At 36.3% G+C, this 27,447-nt stretch overlaps 1 protein-coding gene and 1 long non-coding RNA gene across 3 annotated transcripts in view; one reads left to right on the top strand and one right to left on the bottom strand.

Moving 5' to 3' along the window:
- Sema5c (Semaphorin 5c) overlaps positions 1-27,447 on the bottom strand; it is a 65,825-nt gene that overhangs the window by 31,048 nt on the left and 7,330 nt on the right. For both annotated transcript variants that reach the window (XM_090173916.1, XM_090173915.1), the window contains exon 2: positions 4,473-4,780. In XM_090173916.1, coding sequence (XP_090030042.1) covers positions 4,473-4,572 — 100 coding nt within the window. In that variant the 5' untranslated portion in view covers positions 4,573-4,780. The remainder of the gene's footprint in view (positions 1-4,472; positions 4,781-27,447) is intronic.
- Positions 56-2,038, top strand: LOC149947454 (uncharacterized). Its single transcript, XR_016480663.1, has 3 exons — positions 56-161; positions 267-335; positions 1,842-2,038. It is a non-coding gene; the product is annotated as an uncharacterized LOC149947454 (long non-coding RNA).

The following is a 27,447-nucleotide window of genomic DNA, read 5'->3' as shown; positions in this document are numbered from 1 at the left end:
CCTGAACAGGTAGCGCAAACGGGAAAAAACCTTTTCAGCAAGATATAAATGTGTGTACTAGCCAAACGAAAACCAATTTTACTAGTTACTTCATTGTATTGCCTATCTACATTTAATTGTGATTCTGCAAACTGCATGAGAACCAATTCTTAGTTTCTCCAGTAAGTAGGGCAATTTATCAACAAGAGCGAATATTTATTTTCGTGGTTTAAATAATGTAGCGATTAGGGCTATCCCGAAAGTTTTACATGATTATCTCTTCCTAGCTGCCGCTGCTACCCCTTCGTTGTCTTGCTCCAAATGCCTTTATCAAGAGCCCAAGTGGTTAACTGGCGGTAATTGAATTTTATCTAATCTAATTAAATTTAATTAAATGATTTAGTAATTACAATTATATAAATCGTAAGCCTTATCGACGTTATACTTTTAATTAGGGAAAATATAATTGTGTAGTAAGTCACGTCCCATTTCAATTATATTTAGCCGATTTGATATTTTTATTACTCTGATTCAGAGTTTTCCGGTTAAAATTAATTTAAATCATCATTCAAATCACGTTATTTAAAAAAAAAAGATTTTAAATCACATAATACAGTTCAATGGAGGAATAAGAAAATGGAAAACATGTTTTAGATCATTTTCAATATGAAACAAATTTAAGCAAACTAAAATATTAAATAGTAATTACAATTAAGATAACATAGCCGATAGACGCCAAGTACTTATCAATTTCACTTAAAATCTGAAAATATCGATACACTATAAAGGGCAGATTTTTACAGTCGCTGGTGCAACGCAACCATACCTCAATACATAACGAATGAAAAAACAATATTATTCGGCTCAAAAAATTTATTGTTAAAAGAATGGGGGTGTTAGACCGGCCACTTCCTCATAGTTCCCCTATTGAGGGCAACAACTTGAAAACGCGCATCTTCCTTCGCCATAAATTAAATTTCTACTCGGGAAAATAACAAAAGGGAACGTAAAATTCCGCGGGACGGGTTACCCCTCGAATCAAAGTGCTTAGATATATTTAAAGTCTATTAGTGGGAGAAAGCGCACGATAACGCATGGCCAAAAGGTCCTGCATTTTCGCATGGAAGAGGAAGCCCCGATACGGGAACGAGGTAGAGCCGTTCCATTAACCCGAACCCCTTTGTTTCTCATTAGAAATGAATGATGACTCGGAACAGACGGGCCAACGGCGGCGCGCCCTACTCATGCCCAGTGTGGCCAGGTTAGAGGTTTCCTCCTATTTGTAGTAGGAGATTGTAGTAGAAGATTTCGTTAGTGGGGAAAAAAATATCAATAGGAGGTTATAGGAGATTTCTAAATAGGGTTTTTTTTATAGTATTAAGTCACGTTTCCATGATCCAATTGACGCTTTAAAAAACTCTTCACAGAAAACTTCTTTTTTTATAAGTCAAACTCTGTAGATCAGATAAAACTATTTATGCACACACAAACCCGTTATCTAATCGGGACGATATTTTCCATCGTATTTTGAAATTTATCTAATTTTATTATGATCACTAGATTAATCAGTCATTGAAATTATACTAGATAAAATCATTTATTAAAATTATTTTCAACGCGTTACACTTAACTTTTAGTGCGCGCACGATTTTGAATACTTAGACTATTACCAAACTTAAGCTATAAACATGCCTGAAGAGAAGAAAAAAATAGAGCAGAAGTATCTATACTCTTTATTTTATTATTTTATCTAAATTCTAACGCCATGACTAGTAAAATATTTCAATTAAAAAAAAAACATAATAATAATTTATTTTATTACATCGATTCTATAACTTATTAAACTTTAATACGCGTTTCAGATTGGATTCGTGCAGTTCCTGGGGAAGCTAATTTGGCCAAATGTAACTTTTGCAATTACACTATGAAAGCTCATTTAAGAAACCTTACCGATCACAGTAAGACGGAAAAACATAAGAAAAACCTAAAGGTAAATAATATTGCGCAGTCATGTTCTAAAATTTCAACCTTTCAAGACTTCGAAACTACGAAAAATAAAATCGCCCAATTAAAGGTATCTGCATTTACCAAAACTAGAAGCTCTAAGATATTTAAAAACATTTAACTACATAGATCTAAATGTTCGGCCTTTATAAGGAATGTCATTGCACCGTCGCTTCTAATATGATACTTGATATATTTGGCGATATTAATTGAATTTTGATTACGAATAAACTTTCGTATTTAAACCAAAACATGTATTTTTTCATTTTAAAATTTACGATTTCTTTCCTTCACAAGTTAGGAGATTTCTATAGGAGAATCTCTCCGATAAAAAATACGCGTTACGAAACATTCTTGATCTAAGGACAATTTAGAAAAATTCAATAAGGAGATCACGGCCAATAATGTACAAGAGTACAGCGAAAAGCATTAAAAATTTTGACTTATCATTAGAATCAAAGAATGTATTTATTTATACTTCGGGATAATAAATTTGTTCCCTTTAAAGTTCAATCAATTCCGTCCAGTATCTCATTGGTTCCTAAAACTGACGTCACCTGACGAGTTTAAAATGCAAGCTGGTGACATTATTCTTAGACCCCCCTCTCACTACTGGGGTTTCGGATCAACATATTCATTCTCCGTTTGTATAAAAAATACTTTGTTGCTAGAATCAAAATCTTGGGCTTCCGTTAAGAGACTAAGATTAACGGTCAACTTCAAAAGGACACGTTTTCAAAACTATGTCGTCATAAAAGCAAAAAATATACGCTAGTAACGAGCGTTTAACGGCTTAATTTTCGAAAACACGGAATTTGTTCCTTTAACCTTAAAGAACAATTAGCTGTCTGAAATAGTTTATAAAGAGGCACATTCATTCATTTATCAGAAAAGCTGGTCTCGGAGCTCGACGCTCTGCCAACGATTGTCACGATTTTAGTTGGGTGTGATGCGGCTGCGAACGAAAGTGAAAACAGAAATTCGGTCACGCTCCACGAACCGTGAAATTTTTCAAGTTTAATACTGCGATTAAATTCGGAATGAAGAACGAAACTCGATTTTACAAATGAATTAATAGTTGTACTACAAGCATTCCTTTTCATATAGCGGGATTCCAGTATAATGACGAGCAAAGCACGTCCCAGCCCACGGTTCTCGATAAAAAGATACCTCTTTCTCTCGATTCAAATGACCAATTAATATATTTCAAAATTGGAAATAATGACATTATAGGAAAAAACATTTAGAAATTACTGATCGAAGTGCACCCGCGATAGTTGAAAGGTTAATAGTCTCGTTTCGCCAAGAAAAGAGAAAATATCTTCTACGGCGTGAAATGGTGAAACCGGCTCGCGAGTACTTACTTCATCTGCCAGAAATATAGATATAGTAAGAAACTGTAGCACATAGCACGACTGTTCCCGTATAATCAAAGTATTTTAGTAAGCAATTTACTTCAAACGTGATAAAATAATAACCACTTCAAAATAGTTGGGAAACTCTGCTACCATATTTTACCTTTCTTAAAATTACTTAAAATAAAAAAAAAAGGTTTTTGTGAACATCTGTGGAATTGGTATACAATATTTAGAATGTTTAGATTTATCAACGGAGGTCAACAATTCCATTTATGGAAGTTTCTTTGACACTTTACACTTTACCAACAGCCTATTTGAAGTAAAAAAACAATTTCAACGGCATAAAGGGCCACAACAGTAGTTCGACAAACTACTTGAAAATCGAATAGCTCCACCCTTTCCGTATTTTGTTTCTGTAATTTTTTAGCCCTGTTTGCGAAGCTCACGTGGGAATCTAGTGATATTCCAGTCAATGATCGAACCGCCTCATACGCGCTTATTAAAAACATGAATATTGCCTTAACTTGAATAGTGAAAAACTTTTTCCTCCTAGGTTTCTATTAGGGGTTATTTATTAACTTGGTGTTTTAGGTTTTCTTCTAACTAATGTGTTTTATTAGAGAAATAAAAAACCCTTGGTCGAGCTCTAAATAAATCTATATGGGATTTTGTATTATTTTAATGTAGTTGAAATCAGCACATTGAATTTCTTGCTCCATCTTACAATTGAGGGGGAATTCCAAATTCCTTCTTTCACGCTCAAGTATCAGTATCCCTAATTTCCTATGTCTACGGTTTTTCAATGCGGCCTGGAATTTTGGCCTATTTTTCCACCGTTAAATTCATTATTTATTTTCGCACACGATTTACATACCCTCGGCCCCGGCCCGAAGGAGTTTATAGACCCTTGTTCGACGAGCTTAATTTTAGCTGGTTCTTTTAATTCTTTTTTCAACAAAAAATATTATTCAATTACAAAATATAAATTTTCATGGGGTTTGAAAGGACCCTTATTCCCACTATTTTCAAGGGTCGTTTCTAATTGCTAGGGCGGTTTGAAATATCTCAGAAATAATTGTGTATGTGATAAACCTGAATATTAAGATATAATTATCAGAAAAAAAATCTTACCATTTCCTTGAACGTATCTAAAATCCACAGAAATACACGTCCTACTTAGTCCAGCGAGGAGCACAATACAAACAAAACTAAGTTTCTTGATTAGCTCCATAACTATAATCGCAAAGTTCACATATAATCGGTATCCTGGTTCTTGGCCGATGGCATTTCAATACATTGCTCCACAAACATAGCGCGTGATCGAAATTAATCCGAAATAAACAACACCTTCGAAAATGCAGGAAGAAAAATCTGGTCTGCCAGAAACTACTTCTTGCCCTTCAAATCCAGCTGTCATATGAATCGTTCATCTCATTACTCTGAAAGAGAAACAAATATACGTTAATCGACTATATTGCGAATAACGCTAGGCAGAAAATATTTAAATTTTAAATTTATCAGTATGAATATAAAAAAAGCCTTTTTATGTCGCTTATTCCTTTCGAAGGTCATTCATTATTTAGAAATTTTGGTAAAGTAACTGAACACACTGTGGGTTCGCGAATTCCCCGCCAGGTTGGCGACCATTTGATATTCTCTATAAAAAAATCTTTCCCCAGCCCACCTACTCAAAGCCAACGTATACGGGCCAGGTGCGATGGACCAAAGTAACCGCACAGGTGACTATTTCACCCCTTGAGCTCCCAAGTAATAAAATTGACCCCGGAGCAACTTGACAGTAAATTTAAGCGCTTTAGAAGGGAAAGGGCAGGTGATGCTCGGAACAAGCGGATTCCGTTAAACCATAAAATGTGGTAATTAGGTTTAGCGTGGTAAAAATCGAGATTCCTTAACGTTAAGTATTAATGAAGCAATAATAAATATAATCATATTCCACAGTTATCCGTTTCCATATACATTTACATAACTAACAAAGTGATAAATACTATTACGTGTTACGATTATCATAATCTCGTAGAGCGCAAATACAAATTAACAATTGGCGCCGAAACTAAAAGATTTTGAGAGACTGCTTGGAGTTTCGCCTATCAATATCAAACAGATGGTAGCGAGTTTGAACGGCGTAACGTTACAAGCGCCACTACGAGACCCAATGAAATACATCACGACAGCCGATACACGCAGCCGTCTGTTTGCTCGCAAAAAAACGCAATAACAAAAAGAAGGAGCAAAGCTCTAGCCATAACATCGCAACCCGACGCGAAAAGAGAGGACGCCTACCCGTCTTTCAAATTCAGTATCGAGATCGACGCTTCGAACGGGCAGAGAAGACTGCCAAAGAATCCCAAATAAATTATATTCAAAGGTCGCTGCGTGGCGAATAGTGATAATGGAGGGGATGGCGGGAGCCTATTGAAGCTACCGTTGGAACTACTTTCGTTTGTGGATCGCGCACCTGCTTATTTCAACCTTTTGGATGAGATAAACGTTTTCATTTTGTAAACGGGGGAGGGCGGTGTACGGAGTAGTAACATATATCACACTTTCGTACGACGATTAAAGTGCGTTATTCGTTTCCATATTACGCCAGACAACTCGTAAAAATACCCTACAGCGTCTTAAAGGGTTGTATAAAGTGTTCTTAAAATTGAGGGTATTAATTGTGAGGTCAATAAATTAAATTTATCATTCAACACTCGGTCGAATTTTCACTCCGGTAGCGTACGATACGTTTTAAGAAACCAATGAGATACCGGGCTACTTATTTTTTTAAGGGGGAAGGAGCGCGGGGGGATTCGTAGTTGTACACTTAACGAATGCCATTTCTACGCGTGTAGGATAATCTTAGATCACATTCGAAACGACGGGTAGAATAACAACAAGGGCAAAATATCTTTCTTCAAAGCCGCGCAGACGCTGTAAAGTGTAAGACAAATTTGAGAAACCTACGTGAGACGACCGTATCTAGGCGCAAGATATATCGCCAAGCTCTTATTATCATTGGGATTTGGGTGACTCCACGCCCAGATAAAAACTGGATTTTCGAAAAAATATTACAAGCGCGACTTGCGTAATGCGAGCCCGGTTCTCTAGAATCCGCTCAGAGCGCAAAAACGCCATTAGCTACTCCGATTTTCCACCGCTAATTACGTTATTATACGCATATATTAAGAGTCAAAACATAACTCCGACGTGAAAAAAGAATGAAATGTCTATTAATCCGAGTTGCTCGTTAACGAGGGAACTGGAAACGCCGCAGAAAAGGATCTATTTCCCCTTCCATCAACGATATTCAAAAGGCCCTTGGCTGAATGAATATATTCCGAGAACCGCCATTACCGGTACCGGCGTTTGAAACGAAAAAAAAGGCCTTTCACGTACGTGTACGTCTCAGTACGTTGTAGAAGTTATTGTTTATTAAGTTTGATTAAATGATAAACAAAGCAAAATAAATGGTAAACGATTTCTGTTATAGGCACTAATGATTTAAAATTCCTAAAAATTTTAAATTTATTGAAAATGAAACGTTACGAAGTACATTGTACTTTTCTTTGTATACAGAAATATTATTGCAAAAATTTGGCCAATTCAAACATTAATTTTTAAAGTATTTGATCAACGCTTTAAAGGAAGTAGAAACTAAATCGGGGAAAACGTCTGCTAACCAGGCCCGTCTTAAGACCTTTTGGGGCCCTGGGCTAAATTATTTCTTAAGACATTCGCGAACCCCAAAGGTCAGCCTTTGTATGTCCGTTGTCTAAATTCAACTACACAATAATCAAACCAAAACTTTTAATTTCAAAACTATAACATAGGCCTACTGAAAATAAGATTTTTAGTGACAGTGACTCGATGTTAGGTTTTAGAAATTGTTGGTACCGTATGATACACGATGTGGTGATGAGTCAAATTATTTTAGACGTAACTAAAAGATACATAATGTTAAATGAGCATAAATAGTATTTAACCAACTAAACCCCATATCCCAAAACTGGCTGGGGGCCCTGGGCTGTAGCCCATTTAGCTCATGCCTTAAGACGGCCCTTCTACTTTTATTTTAGACGTAATTGCACCTAGAAATGTTAAGTTCATACTCCCTTAAAAATGAAAAGCACCAAAAACCAAAAGAATATTACTTAAAAACTTATTTGGGGTCAAACGATTGTAGCGAAGAAAAGACTTCGACCTTCCTAAGTGTTTGACACCTAGAATATGCCCTTTAATAATTTCGAACCCGTGATCAAATTATTGGATATTCACTTTGTTGCGAGTAACAATATAAATAGGTCGCCAACAACGGTTCCCATCGGGGGAAAAAAGGTTTTGAGAGAGGGTGGTTTTCTACTTCTAAGAATTCCGTAGCATTAAGAGTTTAAACATTATTTATGAGTCGCTATTTAGAACGCGAAGACCACCACCACCACCATGGTCTCTCCGCCTTACCAGTGCCATTTAAAAATAGCTTTTTTAGCGGATCGAAATCGTGTTTTCAGTCAAGACTCTCGGGGACAGAAATTGGTTCAGAATATACAGCATCGCAGCGCCGTAGTTTCCGACGGCGGGCTCCGGGAGAATGTATTCCCCGCGACGATAAATTGAAGCCCCGCACCCCCACCAGGCTGGAGCGATGTGGGAGAGTGAAGCTGACGCTCAGCGAGGGGTACCAACAACATCGCACTCAGCGGGCTATGACCAAAACAGACTTCTGACGCTTCCCTATTGGATATTTATATACATAACGCGTTTAATATTGTATAATAATAGATGATCCCATATGCCATGGTAGTGTTCATACAACTGAAGCTTAATTATAACGACAAGAAATACGTTCGACTATCGAACGTTGATATAACGAGCAGAGAAAGATAATCGTAACTTGGTAAAATTCCTGGTCAATCCCGAAGTTTGTTTCGAAATAAACGAGCTCTACAATATTAGCCAAATATTATTATGGGGAATTGCAAGTTGTACAATACGTGATACTTCGTGACGTCTTTAAGGTTGGAAATTATATTAGCCAGCCGTATTGGTTAAGTGGATTAATGGCACCCCAAGTCTAGAAAAGGTACCTAAAAAGCTAAATTAGCCACAAAATAGAAATACGATCAAAAATGTATTGCAAAGAATAAGAAAAAAAATAAGACATGGAGTATAGAAATTTACAATACGTGGTCAAATAACCCAAAATGGCGTTTAAGTAGATTTCGTTGATTTCCTTTTGCGCGTTCCCTGGTATATTCTTTAAGGCAGGTTAGACCCTCCCCCTCCCCTTATTTTCGTATCGAGATGAGATATCTCCAAGGTCAAATGTGAAACAGCGTTTCGAAATTTGAAAATATTCCGAGATGGCGAGCAAGGGGGCTAAACCCCCTTTTATGGACAGAGAAGAAGCTTCTCTCATTTAAAAGATTTTATCGAGTTTAATTCAATGTAAAAGAACGTCCATCTTCAACTGTTTGATCAAAACAACAAGCCAAAAGCTTTGCCCATTTTGAACGTATTTGTTCGCGCTAATTTAAAGCCACACAGATCCCAAGGACAAACGAATGGACGGGTTTTTCGAAGTTGGTCTTGACCGAAACCATTGTTGTTGCAACCGTAATAATGTAAATTACGTAACGATAATTATTGTTAAATCCGGAAATAGTTGATTAAAATAAATTTTATGGAAATAAATTTCCAAATGACTATTTCTATTATTCGATAACAAAATGAGCTACTGTAAAATTGTATTAGAGAAACGACTCGCGCAGAATGTCGGCTATATATTCTTCCAAGAAATCTCGTTACTACCAAATTAACGTGAATGATAAGTGATTGTCGTGGTTGACAAGCAACGATATTACTATAGTAAAAGACCTTGCGTAAAATGTACTAAACCCCTTTGATCCAAAATAAACACATCGAAAAAGCAGATTTAAAGGGAATATAACCTGCAAAGCAATCTTTACGGAAGACCCCTTCAATTTTTCAAATGTCCCTGTACAGTGGCGCCAAACATTTTTAAAGCCAAAGGCAAGAGCGGCCAGAGCTGCAAGCGTTGGTGTTCCACACCAAATACCTGAGGTTATATTCCCTTTAATTGGTACGAAGTTTACTCGTAATTATCATTATGTCGAAGACAGTAAACACTGAAAACAACTAAGCGCGTAATCGAATGAACGAAGAATTGTCAGTCGGTAGATTGCTATAAAGACGCGCGCTCAGAAATGAAAAACAATGCTAGTGACCGAGCTGGGAGATTCATTCAAGTCGAATACATCAAAGCGGGTAGTGTACTATTTGGGAAATCCTCGCGAGGGTTGTATCTTGGATGGTTTTTTTAGCTGACAGAGTGGAGAAGCCAAGGCGGTCTTCCCTACATACGTGAACTGAATATGGATTAAAAGGTATCCATCCTTAATCGTGCCCCGCGGGGTGAATGTCGCGCGAGTGTTTGCTCCCACCGGAAGCCCAAAAAATATCATTCATGAACAAGAACGCTTTTATATGTTTACGATCTATATTTTATGGAAATGGAAATTTTAGCTCACGCTGCGAGCGCTTTCAATTTAATTTAATTAACTGTAATATTACACAGAGAGTATAAGACACGCATCAAGTGGCTACTGCGCGTGAACGAATTGCGCTTTGCAATGATGATTTTATCTTTACCATTAAACCATTCAGCGAACAAGATGCTCCAAAATCACAGTACCTTTGTTAGGTGTAATTATATGAAAAATAATCTTGTTCATTTAATTACTGAACATTCAAGCTTGTGACTAGAAATCAGCGTATTAAACCGACAATTTTCGGTTCAATTTAACGGTCGTTGAGAAACAGGATTACCTATAAACAACCTAAATCTTAAATTATATAATTACGCGAATAAAATTGATTTTGATGTTAATAATCATGTAAAGCTTTTCTCACTAGGGTGAGTATACAGTTCCTAAATTGCGAGGGCTGCGTTCAGTAACTCTCAACGAAGTATCTAAAAAAAATTTTCGTTGAGACCGTTGTTGATTGTTGAACGCTTTTTACGTTTATTGTAAATTTTGTAAAATATCGTCTGTTGCGGCGTCTGCAGCTAGCCTTACTCCGTGCTGCTAAGTCACGTGACCGTTGAGCAACGGATAAACCTGCTCTTACAGCCGATGACTTCAAATCCGTGACGTCAAATCCGGAAGTCAAAAAACAGCTTTTTTAGAGTTACTGAACGCAGTCTAGGTCTTTGTTGAACACAATCATTTAGAACTTAGAAGAAAAATTTAGACCGCAAACGTTTTTTTTTCTAAAATAGCCTAAATAGTGCCAAAAACATCGACATGGAGAGACAGTAGAGCCCCGTCATCTCCCTCAGTGCTCAATACCCCACGATTAACTTGATTAAGTGGCGGTTGGAAAGTTTGAGGAAAAAATAAATAACGGTCAGATCTTCCAGATTTATAAGAAAAATATTCGTCAGAAATGTTTTGGTTGTTTCCCATTATTAATTAACGTCGTTTCTACGGCGGGGTACATTCATGAGCTATGGGGGGGGGCAATGGCCGCAAGCATAAAAAAATAATGAGACCCCTAATTTCGCTATTGCCAGGAAAAAACATAACGATGCTTTTCGGAAGAATTATCTTCATTTCGTTAGTAATACTGCAAAAACATTTTTTCCATGTGGTTTTCGATGAATAAACATACGGCCATTTCTTTATAGACTTGGATAACTAGCCTTTTCAGTTAACAGATCCATCTCGCGGTCAGTACGACAAGTGAACTTAGTTGCTGGATTTTCGTCGGCTAGGCACGCTTTAGATTTAAAAACGACGATGGGAGCTTGGTGGTTCTAGGCTAACTGAAATGGCTCATTTTTTTAACCTCCCGGCTTTAATCTTATATATTATTCTATGCTATAAAATAAATTAAAAGCGATGTAGTAAAACTAGTTACTAAATTAATAAATTCTTACAATTTGTTAGTATTTTTAACGGCATTTAGCAAACAAAAATAATACGCCTATAACGCAAAGATATAACCCTGAACTGATAGTGAAGGCTCAAACTATATTAAATATATCAAGCGTTGCTACGCGGCTGAACAAGAATTAACGTATTTTCTAGCTGTTCCTAGACAGTGACAAAAAGAGGGGCAAAGCAAGGGGCTTTTTCTCTCAGCAGGACGCCAACAAGCCAGCGAAAAATGCCCTGCATGAACGGAACTTTTTTCGCCGGGACCTTCTTCAGAAACCTTTTTGGCGGTAAGCGTAAATGCTAGGGGAAGCCTAGAGGACGAGTAAATTTACAGGGTGACAGGCAAAAGAAAACCTAGGCTCAGTCGCTTCATCCATTTAAAAAAAAATCTTAGGGCCTACTGTAAGCAGTGTTCACATTAGCTAACCACATTAATGGAGGTGACGTTTCAAGTACAATTGTTTAGAACGTTAAAAATTGAACACATACGTACTCGTGGTATGAGGCGAGCGACCGAGGGCATCATAATCCTGGTGAGATTCGCGCAATTCAAGAACTCGTTTATAGAGAACCGAGAAACAACGCGTACAGAATTAAACTGCGGCAGGCTGCTGGCGTCTTGAAGGAAATAGAAAATCAGGGAAGGGGACATTATAGCAGCCAGCCAGTAATAGACGGGCTTTCCCTGAGAGGGGAGTGGAGAGGGGACCACAAAAGGCGCCTCGCAGCGAAAGCGAACATGATTAAGGCGCTCTTTCTTCCTAATAAGAGCTTTTCGGTTAGCGCGGAAAATATTACGCTTATAATAGTAATATCGCGCATCGCCTAAGGTACTAGTATTGGTGATAAAGATAGTGGCGCGACTCTCCACAATTTTTTAGAGCTCGAATACACGAAAAGGCTATTAGCCGCTTCGAGTCAAGTCCGTGTCAGTGGATTTGTGACTAGCCGTCTCTCCCTCACTAGCATTGCAAATTTTTATACGTCACCAAATTAACGACTCAAAACGAGACGATAAATATGATTCCAGGAGGAAAATTACGGTGGACTTCTTTCTAGACGACCAGAAACGCAAGGCAGTATAAAATATCGTTACCAGCGATGTAATTAATGTCCTATCCAAGGTCCCAAAGCGTTCTTGTATTCGTGGTAATGGTTAAGTGTAAGAGTCTAACCACAGCCGCCAGGACTGATTTAAATAAAATTATTTAAATCACCTAATGAAAACATATACAAAAGTAGTTACTGTAGCAATTTCTTAGTGCAAACTAAATTACTGATTGTAATTAATTTTATTAGGATTAATTACGTTCTAGCTGCACGCTATGACGAATACCAAAATATTTTTTACCCGAATTTTACAACGTTTGCACACTATCTGAAATGTTTAGTTTAAACTGAAAAGAACGAGAAAAACAAGTAAGCCCCGTTGTAATATGTTTCACATCAAACTTGTTGGGCTATTTTCTCAATTAAGTTTGTCAACAAATACGACCCAAAAGGACAAATTATTATTATTATTATTATTATTATTATTATTATTATTATTATTATTATTATTATTATTATAATAATCAGCTAGGCACCACCCTAGACCCAAATCATCTAGCGACTTTTATTGTCTTTATTCCAGGTGACCAGTTACAATGCGTAGGAGGGTGGTGGAAAGCCCTTCATGCCATACGAGCCAACAGCTCCCTACACTTACTATTACCGTTAACCTCTAGTAGTTTTTAGGAAAGGTGAGACCGAAGAGCTCGGGGGGGGGGGGGGACCCCTTTAACCAATGGGGAGAGAACTTGCACTCACTCAATGTTGTTGAAAACGATGACCACAATCACTACATTTCAACCGAAGCAATAGTTTATCTCAAAATAAATTTCTACGTGAAATTAAAAATTACGGGCTTACTTATGGAAAAATAATAGTTTTCCGGCCAGTTTTTTGATTACAGTTGGGGAAAGGGCGATACGACTGATCACAGGAAAGATGGAATTCGCCGTTGACAGGGATTAAATTTGGCTGTAATTAGTTATTAGAATTGACTACTGTCTAAACGGAATAAATGCCAACTCGGACAAAATTAAGACATTCAAAATGGAGAAAGAAAGTAACACGCGAATCCACCCTTTTAAGAGAGACGTTTGAAAACTGCCCGAGGACGAAGCATCCGCGACCACCCACAAAGATCCATATACGCAGAAATATACCTCCGTTGCACACATCAAGACTTCTGCCACTTACGGAAAAAGCCTTTCTCGAAAGGTCTTTATCTTCGTGGAAACTGAATAAATTCCTTAATGTTAGTAATATAAATTGAAGAGCGATGAAATAATGTTTGGAAGAACCGAAAATATTAAAAAAAAGAGGATCCCACTCATTTCTTCAAAATAATCACGAAAATCTAAACAGCGCGCGTGCAAACAGTTTATTTACAATTACGCTGCTTTTCATCTGGGTATGGTTTACAGAAAAATTAATATCTTCGTAACAAGTCAATTTAAAAACACACAAACAAATCGAACGTTTTCCCATTACAATTTTTTAATAAATAATAAATATTGTCCAACTTCATTTAAGACGAATAATTTTTTTCTACTCTGGAGTTGAATCACGATTTTTATCATGTGCATTTAATAAAACATATGCCTTTTAAGAATATTTCAAAAGTTTACTGGCACAGAATTCCTCTGAACAGTTTCTGATCAAAAGCTTTGTGTCAGTCTTTCAAATGTCTTTCCTTTCTATTAGCTTTTATTTATGTAGTACCGGCTGTCCTGTTAAGGCAATAGCTCTTCTATCTATTGAAAGTATTATATTTCATCTCTTCGCTCGTTCTCCCAATCTTTATTAGAACGGAAAAATGGAATTTAGCAGGGTTCAAAGCACGAAACAGGACACTCGCTGTAATGAATATTAAATTACAATTCCTTTTGCTAAATCAACGAGAGTATACCACTACGGGTCGGACATTCGAGAAACCACGTTACATTTCAATGAAATCTTCTACTAAATAAACAACACACTGTTCACTAAATCATTTAAAAGTCAAAAGAGAATCAAGTTATTTTTATATTTATTTCTTCCAGGTATCAGCTTGATTCCTAAAGCTGGTTCCCAACCCATAGGCAAACGGATTTTATTAACTTTCGACCTGCAAGTAAATATCCGGCTACTCATATTGTTCATTCTATATTAAATTATCAAGAATACTCGGTATTCAACAATTTATTTTTAAGATAAATTCTAGGAAATATTATCCGTAATGGAACAAGTAGGTAGCATTTCGAATACGCCATACAGCGAACCTTAAACAAATAACGAGATATATGAAAGAAATTGAATAATGAAAGGTTTCGAAAACATAATAACATATAAGTAGTTTGCTCTATTTTCTACGTTACAAATATCTATGTCACTTTAGATGCAGGAAGGTGATTTCGCAAGAGAAAATCGAGAATCGGGTGATACCAAATTGATAGCTTGTGGTAATTACATCGTGTTCCGATATCTAAAGCTAAGTTTATACGTCTCAGCACCCATTTCTTTCACCCTAAATTCGAAAATACTAAGCCGTCAAAAGAATAGTTGTAGCCCTAGAAAATAAGATTGAACAGCCATAGCCCACCTGACACTTTTTACTACTAGTTTTACAACCGAAACACACCCGGCGATGCAGCAGAAAAATTTAGTATTACAATTGAATTTTCGAAATACGTGCCAAACAAAATGAGGTAATGACGGCACAGTTGGCAACTAGCATATTTTTCTAAATATCTGCTATTACAAGCATCAGTATAAATCGTTTCTAAGGGAAAATATTTTAGACATGAAATAAGACTACAGTTTTCCCATTATTTTTCTTATAAGAGCACGCGTTCAGCCTCCAACTAAAATCCAAACAAAAACACTCATTAAGGTAAAATTTGAACCACACCTTTAGGAAGCAAATGACGAATTAAGTGAAAACGAATTGCGAAGACAGTATACTTCACACTTGCACGACATTGACAAGTTTAATTAAGAGTTCCAATTAGACGATAATCGTGATTTTATACGAGCAAAAATTTCGCTTTTAAAATCTAACTTTTATGACGAATAACAATAAGCCGTACGTGAGGTGACTAAATTTTAATAGGCGGACATTCTTAATGACAGTGCTGCGGTAAAAATAACCTGAAACCAAAGTCAAGAGAGGCGATAGCACCCGTGTACGATTTCGAGGAAGTGGCATTTGGGATCGGCATGTTCTTAGTATTCATATCAGTAATTAAACCGGGTTGAACATCGAATAACAAGTCTCTGCAAGACGTCATTATCGCTTCATTAAAAATACATGGGCTTTATTTCAGAGACTATCAGAATAAAAAAAGTATTCGTGATCACGTCACTTTTAATACAACAGAAAAAAGACGTCATTTTTATACTTCGTAAGATCAACTTACCATACTCAAATTGCTAATACATAACATCAAAATTAAGAAGACCCTTATGATAACGAGAATTTGCTTCGCCAAATAATTATTTCCTTTGCAGAAAAGTGAGAAAACGGAAAAACATAATATCGTAAAAATGTCAGAATTACTTAAGACAAGAATCCATACCTCTACTTGAATCGCGGCAGATTTTCGTCTCGATGTGGCTGACGGTTTTTTTGACATCACTTTGTTAACTTAACAAACAACTACGTGAGAGGGGAGCGCACGCAAAGGGGACTTTTTCTCTCGTAGGTGGGGCCAAAGATGTCAGAGTTATCTCACCATACGCGATACGTCAGGATAAGCATTCCAAGCAGAGGTATGGATTCCTTCTTAAGAAGAGTGTTACAAATACCTGTTGCATATAAACGAAATTTATAATAGAACTGAAGCAATTGAATTATTGTTGAACTATTATTGGCGAGATTATTATCGAAAACTATTTTAGCTACTATCGGCTTATTCAATGTATCAAAAAGTTTAGTACATTTTCTAGTGTATTTATAGTGTAGTACACCACTCTAACGCCAATAATTAATTTCTCCAAAATTTCAAATCACTATCATTTCTGACCGAATTGCGGTAACGTCTTACTTTTCAAATTCAAATATTTATTTTTTAAGCGTGATGAATAGAGGTTAGAGGGCCAAGTCTTAGTGCGACTTATAGCTATATTTTATAAAATTTCATAAAGTTTAGTTTAAAACAAAATGACTAATAATAATAATTCCAAAAAATATGAATAAAACAGCTAACCAAAGTTAATTGACGGAAATACAATTTGCAATTAACGGTCACATATCTTAGAATAATGCATTTTTTTTAAATTTCCACAGATTGATTATTTTGCGGAAGTCTTATATTATTATTAAATTTATTATGCAGTTTAACTCCCATATAAAATATTGAGTTTAATTTTTTTGTAGTTTGACAGATCTGTTGATTTAAAATATTATAGAACCTTGTTACAGTTTTTATAGTGTTTAATTCAAACATTGGCCTTGGGTTAGTATTCAAATTTTTAAAAATGAAGTTTACAAAAGAATATTTATATATTTGCTCTGGGCTTAAAAGTTTACTTTTAATGGTTTGGGATGTGACATCCAATTTCAATCGTAGATTCTTCTTAAAGTACGTTTTTGAAGTATTTTTATTATATTTAGGTTATAATTTGACGTGTTACCCCAAACCAGTATACCATAAGTTACATGGGAGTACCATTTACGGTTCGCTATGAGCCGATATTTCTAATTTAAATAGGTTAAAAATGTTGAAGCGGCGAAATAATCGTTATTTTAGGTGCAAAAAAACACGTAAGTTCAAAGAGTTTCCGATATTTTTGGGCCAATTATTTGTTTTTGTGAAGCACTGGGGGAAAGTGTTGCGCTAATGGAATAAATAGTTCACACTATATTCTGTTTTAGTTTGTATTTGGTACATTACCGAAAATGCAAAAATTCAGTTAAAACGTGAGTAATTTATTTTTCTAATAAGAAATTTTAAATTGACGTAAAAGGTAAACAAGTATAAAACGTATTGAAAGACATTTAATGTCCGCAAAACGTATTGAAATGCTACGACAAATTAGCTCTTAAAGTGAAAGCCAAACGTAAATATATCTCAAGCACTCAATCTGGCTGGACAGGACAGAAAGGATTCAGCCCAATTGTCCACCCTACGAAATGGAACAGTCCACCTTAAGTGAAACGGTTCAACAGAGGCTGACGCCTAAGACATTAACCACGCGTGGCCGGTCCTATTCCTACGCGGAGGGGAGGCAATGTTACGAAACCTCTCCAGTTTGGTAAAATAAACTCGTGGCTCGAACACGCTAGTCCGTGGCTTTCATATAGGAAAGACGGACATTTTTCTCTTATTCCGCAACGGGATAACGGGGAAAATTATACGTAAAAACGAAGGGGCAGTTCTACACGGGGCAGAAAACTAGATATCAGATTGCAAGCTCACGTTTAGAGGTTTCTTTTCATTCTCTTTTCCATAAGGGGGAGCGTTGAACCGTGGCGCTCTCTGGCGCCAGAAAATGTTAAAAGAAGATTCGAGACGAAGCAAAAAGAAAAATAATCCAAGAAAAAAAACATAGCCAAGACCAACAGTTGAAGCATGCCAAAGCTGGGGTGAAGGTCGAGAAACATTTTGAAAGGCTTCGCGTAAACACCAAAGGCACGCACAGACGCCTATAGTATCTACAAAATTTAAAACCTTAAAAAGGTGCCAGTCAGCTTCTACTTAATTACGACGATAAAATGCATAAAGCACAATTTAATTTTGACATAACAGGACAAATAATTCCCATCATTTACTGTGGTAAAAACGGTCAATTGCAACATTCGTGATACTTCCAAAGTTAGCGAAGTTATAAAACGATACCAACGAACGTTGACTGCATTTTAATTCAGTATCCGCGATTAAATAGAACAGCCAAGCAGTCTGTTGTCCTGATTCATTCGATAAAATTCCAGAAAAAAATCTAATACTCATTAGGCATATGGCCAAAGAATTTTACAAGTGTAGTATTACGGATTAAATACCATTCAACAAAGATTAGCCAGGACGTCGTAAGTTGGAGACAGTTTGTTGTTCATTTACGCTTAATTCTCCTTTAACATTAGCTCGTGACATTAAATATAATTTATTCCAAATACAGCCTTTAAATACCAGAATGTTCGTGAAACCATTATTTTTATTTTCGATACTTAATTATCTTAAGATATAAGTTATCTTGTAATATATTTGGACACAAGTGGTATTTTATACCTTGTCCCTCCCCAAGCCTTGTGCAATTCTCCTGGTCAAGAAAGATCGAGAATAATCCATACAATCAAGCCATTGATTTAAGGCCACCATCACAATTTAGTCTCTAAAAAAAAGTTTAATTTAGTAAAAATATTCGGCATTGCTTTAAAGGATATGGGTTTTACGGTCCTAGTGGAGACTAAAGTATGTCGATTGGTACACTATACTCACATTGCATGCCGTTTGGTTGATCCAAAGAGCTCAAATTCAGAGGTGTTTTTAATGCCTACTTAGCAGTGTTCCTAAGTGGAAAGAAACAGGTGGCCAATAGTGTGGAAAATAGTATAAAATTCCGGCCAGGAGAAGAGTGAATTTAGTGGCTAATTTGGCCAAAAGTCGCCAATATTGGTTTATACTACAGGGATAGTGAGATTCTGATTAGTCTGTTTTGATATTTAAAAAATATTAATATTAACACTGTTCAGTGTCAACTAGGTAATATTAAAAATAAAATTTATTAAAAATGTTAATATAATAAAGCAGGAATCCATACCTCTACTTGGAATGCTTATCCTGCCGTATCGCGCATGGTAACATCACTGACGGCTTTAGCCCCGACTACGACAAAAAACAATTCCCTTTGCGCGCTCCCCTCTCACGTAGTTGTTTGTTAAGTTAACATAGTGACGTCAAAAGAAACCGTCAGCCACATCAAGACTAAAATCTGCCGCGATAAGCATTCTAAGTAGAGGTATGGATTCCTGAATAAAATTAAGTTATTAGTCACTTTCGGTACGGTCACGAATTTTAAGAATGAAACGGTTATGCGGTTTGATTTTAACAGTAATGAAATTAAGGATTACACGTTGTCTTTTACACGACACTAGAAAATTTAATTGGCAAAGGTTACGTTGTAGACGTCTGCGAAGGGTTGTAAAGCGGGATACTAGTTGCCTCGTTGAAAGATACATTAATTCTTAAAAAAAACTTAAATATAATTAATTTATCTTTGTAATGCAATTTCCTCTTTTTAGCCACTTTTTGCCTATTTGACACTTTTAGCTACTAATCTGGACTTTTCTACAAAAAGTACGTAACGAAAAAGGCAGAAATATGTTATAGAGATCTTAGCAGTAGCGTAGCCAGGATTTTGGTTTGAAGGGGGGGTTGTTTCGGCTCTGGCTCTTAGAGAACTGCTCCTAGCCTGCGAAGGGACACATTTCATTTTCACCATGAGGGCTGATCACTTCCCGTAATAGGTGTACAAGCCAATAGTTTCAACTGAAATTACAGATTAGAGTATTAACTAGCCTGTAATCTGTTATAAAATTTTGGAGAATGGTATAGCCCATCATCCTAGATGGATACTTCTCTCTTTAGACATATTATCTATTTCTAGTTAGATTTAACATCCTTAATACTATCAAGCTGCGTAACAGATCTTGTAGTTCGTCGTTGACCATCAAGTAGCCTTGACGAAGCTTAAAACCATTTAGGTACGAATTATCGTAATAACCTTAGAAATGATTTGATCATAAGCATTTTAGGTGCAATAGAAGGTAAAACCCAATAATAAAATATACGAAAACCCTCGTTGTTAAATTCTAAACGTACAAATGAAACAATGGTGGTTTTAGTATTTCCTCACATACAGTTTAAATACGAGTAAAAGAGATTTAAGGGAGGCAGAAGGAAAACGAGGGAAAGCAGCTCCTAATAATTTCCTTCGAAAACGCAGTTTCAAGGAAAAATAAAAGAGGGAGTTTAACAAATAGTCAAAAAAAAACTATTATCTTTGATCTCCTTGGCTCTTTATTCCGCGGTCGTCGGTTAAGAATTTCGGCGGGATGGAGTTGTGTGCAGGAAAAAAATTAGTCTTTTCGCCAAAAGCCAGTTTTACTAAGTGCCACGTAATAACGATATCATTCTTTTCTCGCGAACGGCCTCCTCCAAAGCCTTCTTTCTCCCTCGCGTCAAATTATTTCTAAAATGAAAACTGCTTTCCAAGTTTGGCAGGCCATTCCCCAGAAGCAACGATACCCCCTTAAAAATGTATAAAAGAAGCTCATGATATATCATGGAGCCGCTTCTCTCGTAATTCCCAAACAAGTTTGGCCGCTTCAAATGCTGCGCCGCCGTCGAATCCTTTTATAGTCGATGGAACCACTCTTACAACGTGAAAAGGACCCCTTCGTGGGTTCCCTGATTTTGGCTGTATAGAAAATACTTCTCCACAAAATATCGACAAAAAGAATGAGAGGTTTAAATAGTATGCAAATGTATTCTCTCGGGTCATTTTTTGGAGTTTATATTTCCAAAGGCACGTAAAGTTAGCGGTTAAGTCCTGACATAGGTCCTTCTCACTCAGTGGGAAATTTATTCCGCACTTTAAGGGCCGCCGTTTCTGCGCAAGAATCTCCTAGTTTTGGAGTTGAAAAGGTTTGCGTTTGACGAAAATGTGATATGACCCTAATGATATTTTCGGCTTAAGAGTAGTCTACGAAGCCGGAGGAAGTGACGCTGCCGGTACATAATATTGGGGCAAGTTTGCAGTCTAGTTTTTCCCCCATGTTTTTATCCGAAAACCTGAAGTTATCACTAGTAATAACAGATCTCTTAGGGACTAAATTAACTGTTTAGCGGGGCCCACGAGTTTAGAAGCCGGTAAAATGGTTTAAAATCATTCTATAAGTCTTAGATCTCCCCTCGCCACCATGCACCTTCGAATAAAATGGAGTAACGTTTTACGCCCCAACCGTAAAGGTAATGCCTCCTCCCACCATTAAAAAAATTCAATTTTGGTGCATTTACTTCTCTATAAAAAAAATTCAGAAAGGTTTGAAAATTATACGTTACATGGCAATCATCTACGACGAAATCCGAGCTTCCCCCGACAAAAGACAGAAATGCCATAAGTCCTTGAACAAACTCCGAGATGGATATAGTGTACGCATACCACGAAATCCCTACACAGGAGTCTGCAAAGCCTAGCTAATGAAGCCGAAATGCTAAGATCAACATTTCGGTATATTAGGTTTCTGCATACCTGCATATGGTTACAGGTGTAGTTTAGGTTTTGTAATTTGGTTGTTGAAATTAAAAAACCTCGCGGCAAAGAAGGCTCGAAAGTACAAGGAACACATTCGACACTGCTATTACTGTTCAGAAACCAACTACTCGTTTCGAGAGTAAACTGCAAGTGTTATTGTTCTTCGTAAGACCACAGACTCGTAAGTACTAGTAATAATCAGCTAGGCTAATACTCAATGCCCCACCTTAGGCCTAAGTCATCAAGCGACTTTTAATGCTTCATATCCGATTAACTGAGTTTCCATTTTTTAATAGGAAGTACCTGTGATCAGATATAAAAATTAGATTTATACCTACTCCTTTCCCCTTTGACCAATTTTTGCAGCATTGCTAGAAATCCCTGTGGAAATATTACGTGGGCAAAAACTTTCAAAACGGTGGTTCGTACTGTAAAAGCGATGTTAAATTACCAGCAACAACAATCTATTAAATGAAATCAATTTTTCATTTCACGCAGACAATGCAATAGCTGAACTACTTTCGCACTACGAAGTTTCGTCGGTCTACTGGTCAGTTTTTTAATTGTTTTAATATTTTAACTAAATATTGCCGTTGGGAATTTGATCTAAAATATTAAGTTAAGTCGTTTTCTGAACAGGTTTCATTTAATAAAAAATCAAAAAAGATTTTAATTTAACGGCATATTTGGATTTGATTGAACTTATTAATTTTTAAATACTTGTTCTTTTGCAGTTTAATAGATGGAAACTTTGTTTCTATCGGTTATTTAGTCTGAAATTAAATGTTAACATAATTTAATGAGGATAATTTTTACACCGACTAGGCTGAAGATGGCACTGTATAACAGTAGAGAGCTTTCTCGCGTCTATTTAATAACGGTGCGCGACGCACGCTCGGTGTAACGTGCTAGTTGGAACGTAGCTGTATAATCGGGAGTAATCTTCATCTAATTGTTTTTGAAAAATCACTTTATTTTAATCAAACTGATTTAATTCATGATTTAATTCCACCCACCCTGTTTCTCCAAAACCTTCGTTGTTTATATCTCACAGCGGAGTATACCTACTGAATGGAAAGTTCGTTCGCGATAAACTGGCACCATTTCTCATTAAATAACGACAACTACTAAAAAAGGAGTAAATTTGGAATGAAGATTTTTCTTACGCAGGCCGGCGATGAAAAATTATGAAAAATTCCAAAACCCTGCAGTGGCAAAGGGCTTTCATAAAAATAAAGAAGAAAAGAGTGACCTCCAAAAAATGTGCGCGTCTACGTTTAACTAAGAGACGTACTTTACGATTTTTTAAATCTTTCAAACCGGAATATAAGTCATTGATATTACCATAATAAATAACGCCAAGACCATGAAATTCATTTGGAAATTAAGCAAAAACTAATACTAATATTTTGTTGTTTATACGACGTGATAATAGGTATTCGTTTTGGATTTTTTTAAATTCAACCGAAGAGCACAAAATTGTAGAAAGACAAGGTTAAACGAATATTTAACTTCGATTAAATAGTATCGAGCTGTAAAAATATAAAAAAGAAAGCAGCACGTTATAGAAAAAAGGTTTTAAACTAGGATGTAAAGAAAAATGTTGGCGTTATCTTGAAAATTCTGGACGTCGGTTCATATAATGTTTTAATCGTTTGCCGCTAAATAAAACATATTGAACAGTATCAATGTTTCGAACAGATAAGCGAATTAAAATAAAATCTACTTGTAGCCCCTCATGTTCTCATTTACATTAATCTGTTTTTATCAGCTCCTATTCACCTTACTCCGATTTACGCAACTATAGCAAAAATATCCGTAAAGAGATATGGTTTCCCGATATACAACCGTTCCGAACGAAAGACCTTGGTTATTCACGTCAAGAAAAATATTTTCGGGAGACAACCCCGGAGTAGTTATGAATGGGCGTATAGAGTATTTGGTTATAAAAATTTGTTTAATAGTTTTAAGATATTTTCCCGATCTTGTTCGTGGCGATCAGTTGGCCAAGTGCTTATCGTGAGATCCCGGAGTGTAGAGCGCATAAATTAAACTCGGATCTGGCAGAGGTCGAATTAAGAGGAACCAGAAATATCTTACATGTTGCGAGCCCAATAAGTCGTTAACATTCTTAAAGAATTTACTAGGGCTATAGATATTTCCTAGAGGCACCATTAATTGCAGAAATTATTAAAAATGCCGTATTAACGATATAGCGAAAGATTCGGTAGAATTAAATATTACGAAACGAAAAATTGTTTAATATTTCATTTAGAAATCACGGATTTTACGTACTTTGCCAAAATAGTGTGATAAAAACGAGTAGATTGCTATGGCACTAGAAATGTTAAAAGCACCATAATTTTAAATAACTTCGTAATACTGTTCATACGATGTCATTCGGTATACTGCAACCTTCATTATTATATTTAATTAATTCATATATGATTGCAAGTATTTTGTTTCTTACTATTGTTAGATGTTATTCATTTAAATGCCCGTTATTTCTGTTTTATAGGTGAAAATAAATATCCAGAGAAAAGCCTAAAGCTTTACAATATCCCAGAACCATTTTATGTTCACTGACTATAACAATATTTTTAGTTTCCAAAAAAAAATAGTTTTTCGCCTAAAGTTCAAGTTGATAGAAATTCTTGACTTTTCTTACAAGAATGGTCAAAATTCCTTCATTTTAGGTTAAATTTTAAAATAAGGTTATAGTAAGAATTCTTACAGTTCATTAATACGTTCTCGGAAAGCGCTAATACGTTCTTTAATGTTTGTTTAGTTCAATATTTAAAATAATTTACAATAATTGAGTCCTAGTAATGTTTGAAAAGAAAATATTTACGAACCCTATAACAACGCACGAAATCGCAATTAAATAAAAGGATAGTAGTCAAAACTACAAACGAGGTTATCTTCATCGCTGTCAAAATCACAAAAGACAAAACTTGTAAAATACAAATATCATTCTCGGCGCAGCAGCTTCTCTAGTTCTACAGCGGCGTATCTCCTGACCTGTTGTTTAACTCTTACGTGAAAAGGTTTTGCGCAGAAAAAGCTCGTTTATAGTGAGTGACCCTTAAACCTCGATTATCCGAAGCAGCGTTTAAAGTCCGGCCTTTTTTTCTTTCTCTCTCGATTAAACATTTGATTAATCACGCTATATCAACAACAAATTAGACTCGCTCACAGGGTGCGACAAATGGGCCTCGCGGACTCGAACGCACGACTGAGCAATTTCGAATTTCCACCAGGGGCCTCGACTGCAAAACGCCGCAGTCCGAAAAGAACAAGTCGACAAATAAAGGCACATCTCCCTGGTCTGGAACCGGAAAGCGGTTACTTTAAGCTTAAGACGCGACTTCTTCGAATAAAGCGAAACATAAACGAGATTATCTGGAAACAGCTATGTTTCCTAGCATACCAAAAAACATGTAGTTGAGCGTGTCTTACACTAAACTCAATAATTAGTTATTGATTACATAAAAAAACACTATATAAAGATACAGGATTCTTGCGTCGATCGCATTCTTTATCAATGATGACCCAAAACATTAAGCTCATCGTTATAATACATTGAAGATATTTTTCAGTGCTTAATTTCAATGAAAGATTAAATTGCTTACGGAAAGAATTGATACTTTATGAGATGGTCCATTTCATCAAACAAAACGTTTTTCAATGCAGCATTTGGGATGGCATTTTCCAAAAACTTTCGGATAGTGTTAGAATTGTTCCGTAATACATCACTTGCAATGCTTAAAACGGTCGGGCTTTCAACTTCAATATATTTGTTAGAATGATTTTGCAACAAGTGACATTTCACATCAACACAACACTTTATTATTACAACCAAAAATCCATGAAATAGAGGTACGATGATGAAATAGCTAAATAAGCTGGCCATCGCAATCGAAGGAGGTTTCCTCGGATGAATTAAAATCACTGTTTGATCAATTTCCGACTTTACGGATGAACTTTCTCGAAACTAGGCCATTAATGAATTAGAATCTCGGGACTACCATCGATATTCAAGAACCATTAGGGGATGAATTTACTTTTTTCTATAAAAATAGGGTAAAATAGGAACCACTTTTTAATTATTCCAAAAAAAATACTAAAGTTTTTGGCATAATTAAGAGTTGGTTTTTGAAATAGGCCTAAATAATATTTTCAGCCGATGGTGCTTTTCCCCAATTTTTATTGGAAAAGGGTACGTTTGTCAACAATTACCGATTTTAGGGTAGTTTAAGGACCTGAAGGAAAACAAATAAACTTAAGATCCACAAACAAGTTACGCGAATTTTCCTATGTGATACGCACTGAATATTTACACAAAATTTATTTTATTTCCAACACCGTACAAAACGTTATTTCGTTCCCCATAAGCATTTCCCAAGATTTCATCCCACCCCCCCTCCCTTCCCTGCTAAAATCCAAAACGGTCTTCTACTCACCACTCCTCAAGCTGGCGGAGAAGGAACTGATGAGCTGTTGTTAAAAAGCGGAGATGGGGGGAGGCAGTATCGACCTCGTCTCGTTGACGACCCCGACCTTTAACAACCAACGAAGAAAACCACCCCCCCCCCCCCCGAATTTAAACCTCTGGTTGGAAACCGGAACCCAAAGACGAAGCGGCAACGGCGGCTCTGAAAAGATTCCCAGAAGAAAAGAAGTCCCGTAGAAGGTACGCGTAGCGGTATTAAAAACTTCCGAGTGATGCAACCCCGGTTACCAAACTATCTTTAAAGAGCTATGTCGCAACAAAGGGCCAGCTAACATTTGCTAAACAACGTATTTGGAAATCACTTATAGACTGATATTTAAATGGGAAGAGCCAACCAGTAGAGTATAGACGATTCAAAAAGTAATTTTAAAACCACGTTAAAAATATTTAGTTCTTTGGTAATTAATTTTTAAATTTTGGCTTACTTTCCCTCCCAATTCCGTATATCAAAATGTCCACTCGGCTGCCGCGTTAAGTAGTTCGAGAAAGTACTATAGTCGTATATTAAAAGGTGGGTAATAATGCCAACCCACCCTGCAAAATTTTAATTTATATCGAAACGAATTTCCTGTCTTGCGTAGTTTCGTGTTTTCGGTTTAAAATCGTCTGCGTTTCCGACGACGTGATACAAAATAACAGTTTCTTATTGGTATTTCATATAAATTAAAATTTTGCAGGGTGGGTCCTCTATGTTAATTGTTTTTATATCTTCCGCCGAGTGGCTCTGCGGGTAGGGTATCTTAAAATAAAATGGCGCTGGTTTTAGAGCGAGTATTTGGTAGTGTTCCAGAAATTTCAATAAATCCTTCTGTGATAAACAAATGGGGCAATCGAATAACAACCATCTACTCAATGTCGTCTTTAAAAAGAGATTTCTGTTTCAGTCTCGAAAAAAATATTTTGAAATCTTGCTTACAAGTATACGCTCTGAACTAGAGCAGGACACACGATAATCTTACAATTACAGCGAGATTAAGGTCATACATGAAAGCGCATAGGAAGGATTTTTAAAATTTTTGATTAACTATTTAAGAATATTCGAATTAAATTTCACTATAAAATAATTTCGAGGAATTAGATATCGTCTACAATTGGTACATATTCTCTTTACAAGTATTTTACGGGCTTAGTTATTCGAATAAAAAAAGCATAGTCATACGCATTCAACGACTACTTCTAAAATTTGTCCTAACATTCCGTGTGGTGAACACGTGTTTAGCAGGATGCCTACAGAAGTTAGGTTTTGCGTCAAGATGCAACTCTGCTGCGGGAGGCTGTTGAGGTCTTACGCTTTTCTCAAGGACTCCCGCCGATCTTAACGCGGGCTGAATGATATCCTCCCTCG

The sequence above is a fragment of the Leiobunum rupestre genome, chromosome 4 (assembly GCF_980474605.1).
Source record: "Leiobunum rupestre chromosome 4, qqLeiRupe1.1.hap1, whole genome shotgun sequence".
Lineage (NCBI taxonomy): Eukaryota > Metazoa > Arthropoda > Arachnida > Opiliones > Sclerosomatidae > Leiobunum > Leiobunum rupestre.
Note: the sequence above shows the minus strand (reverse complement) of the source record. Positions and strands in the feature narration are given on the sequence as shown.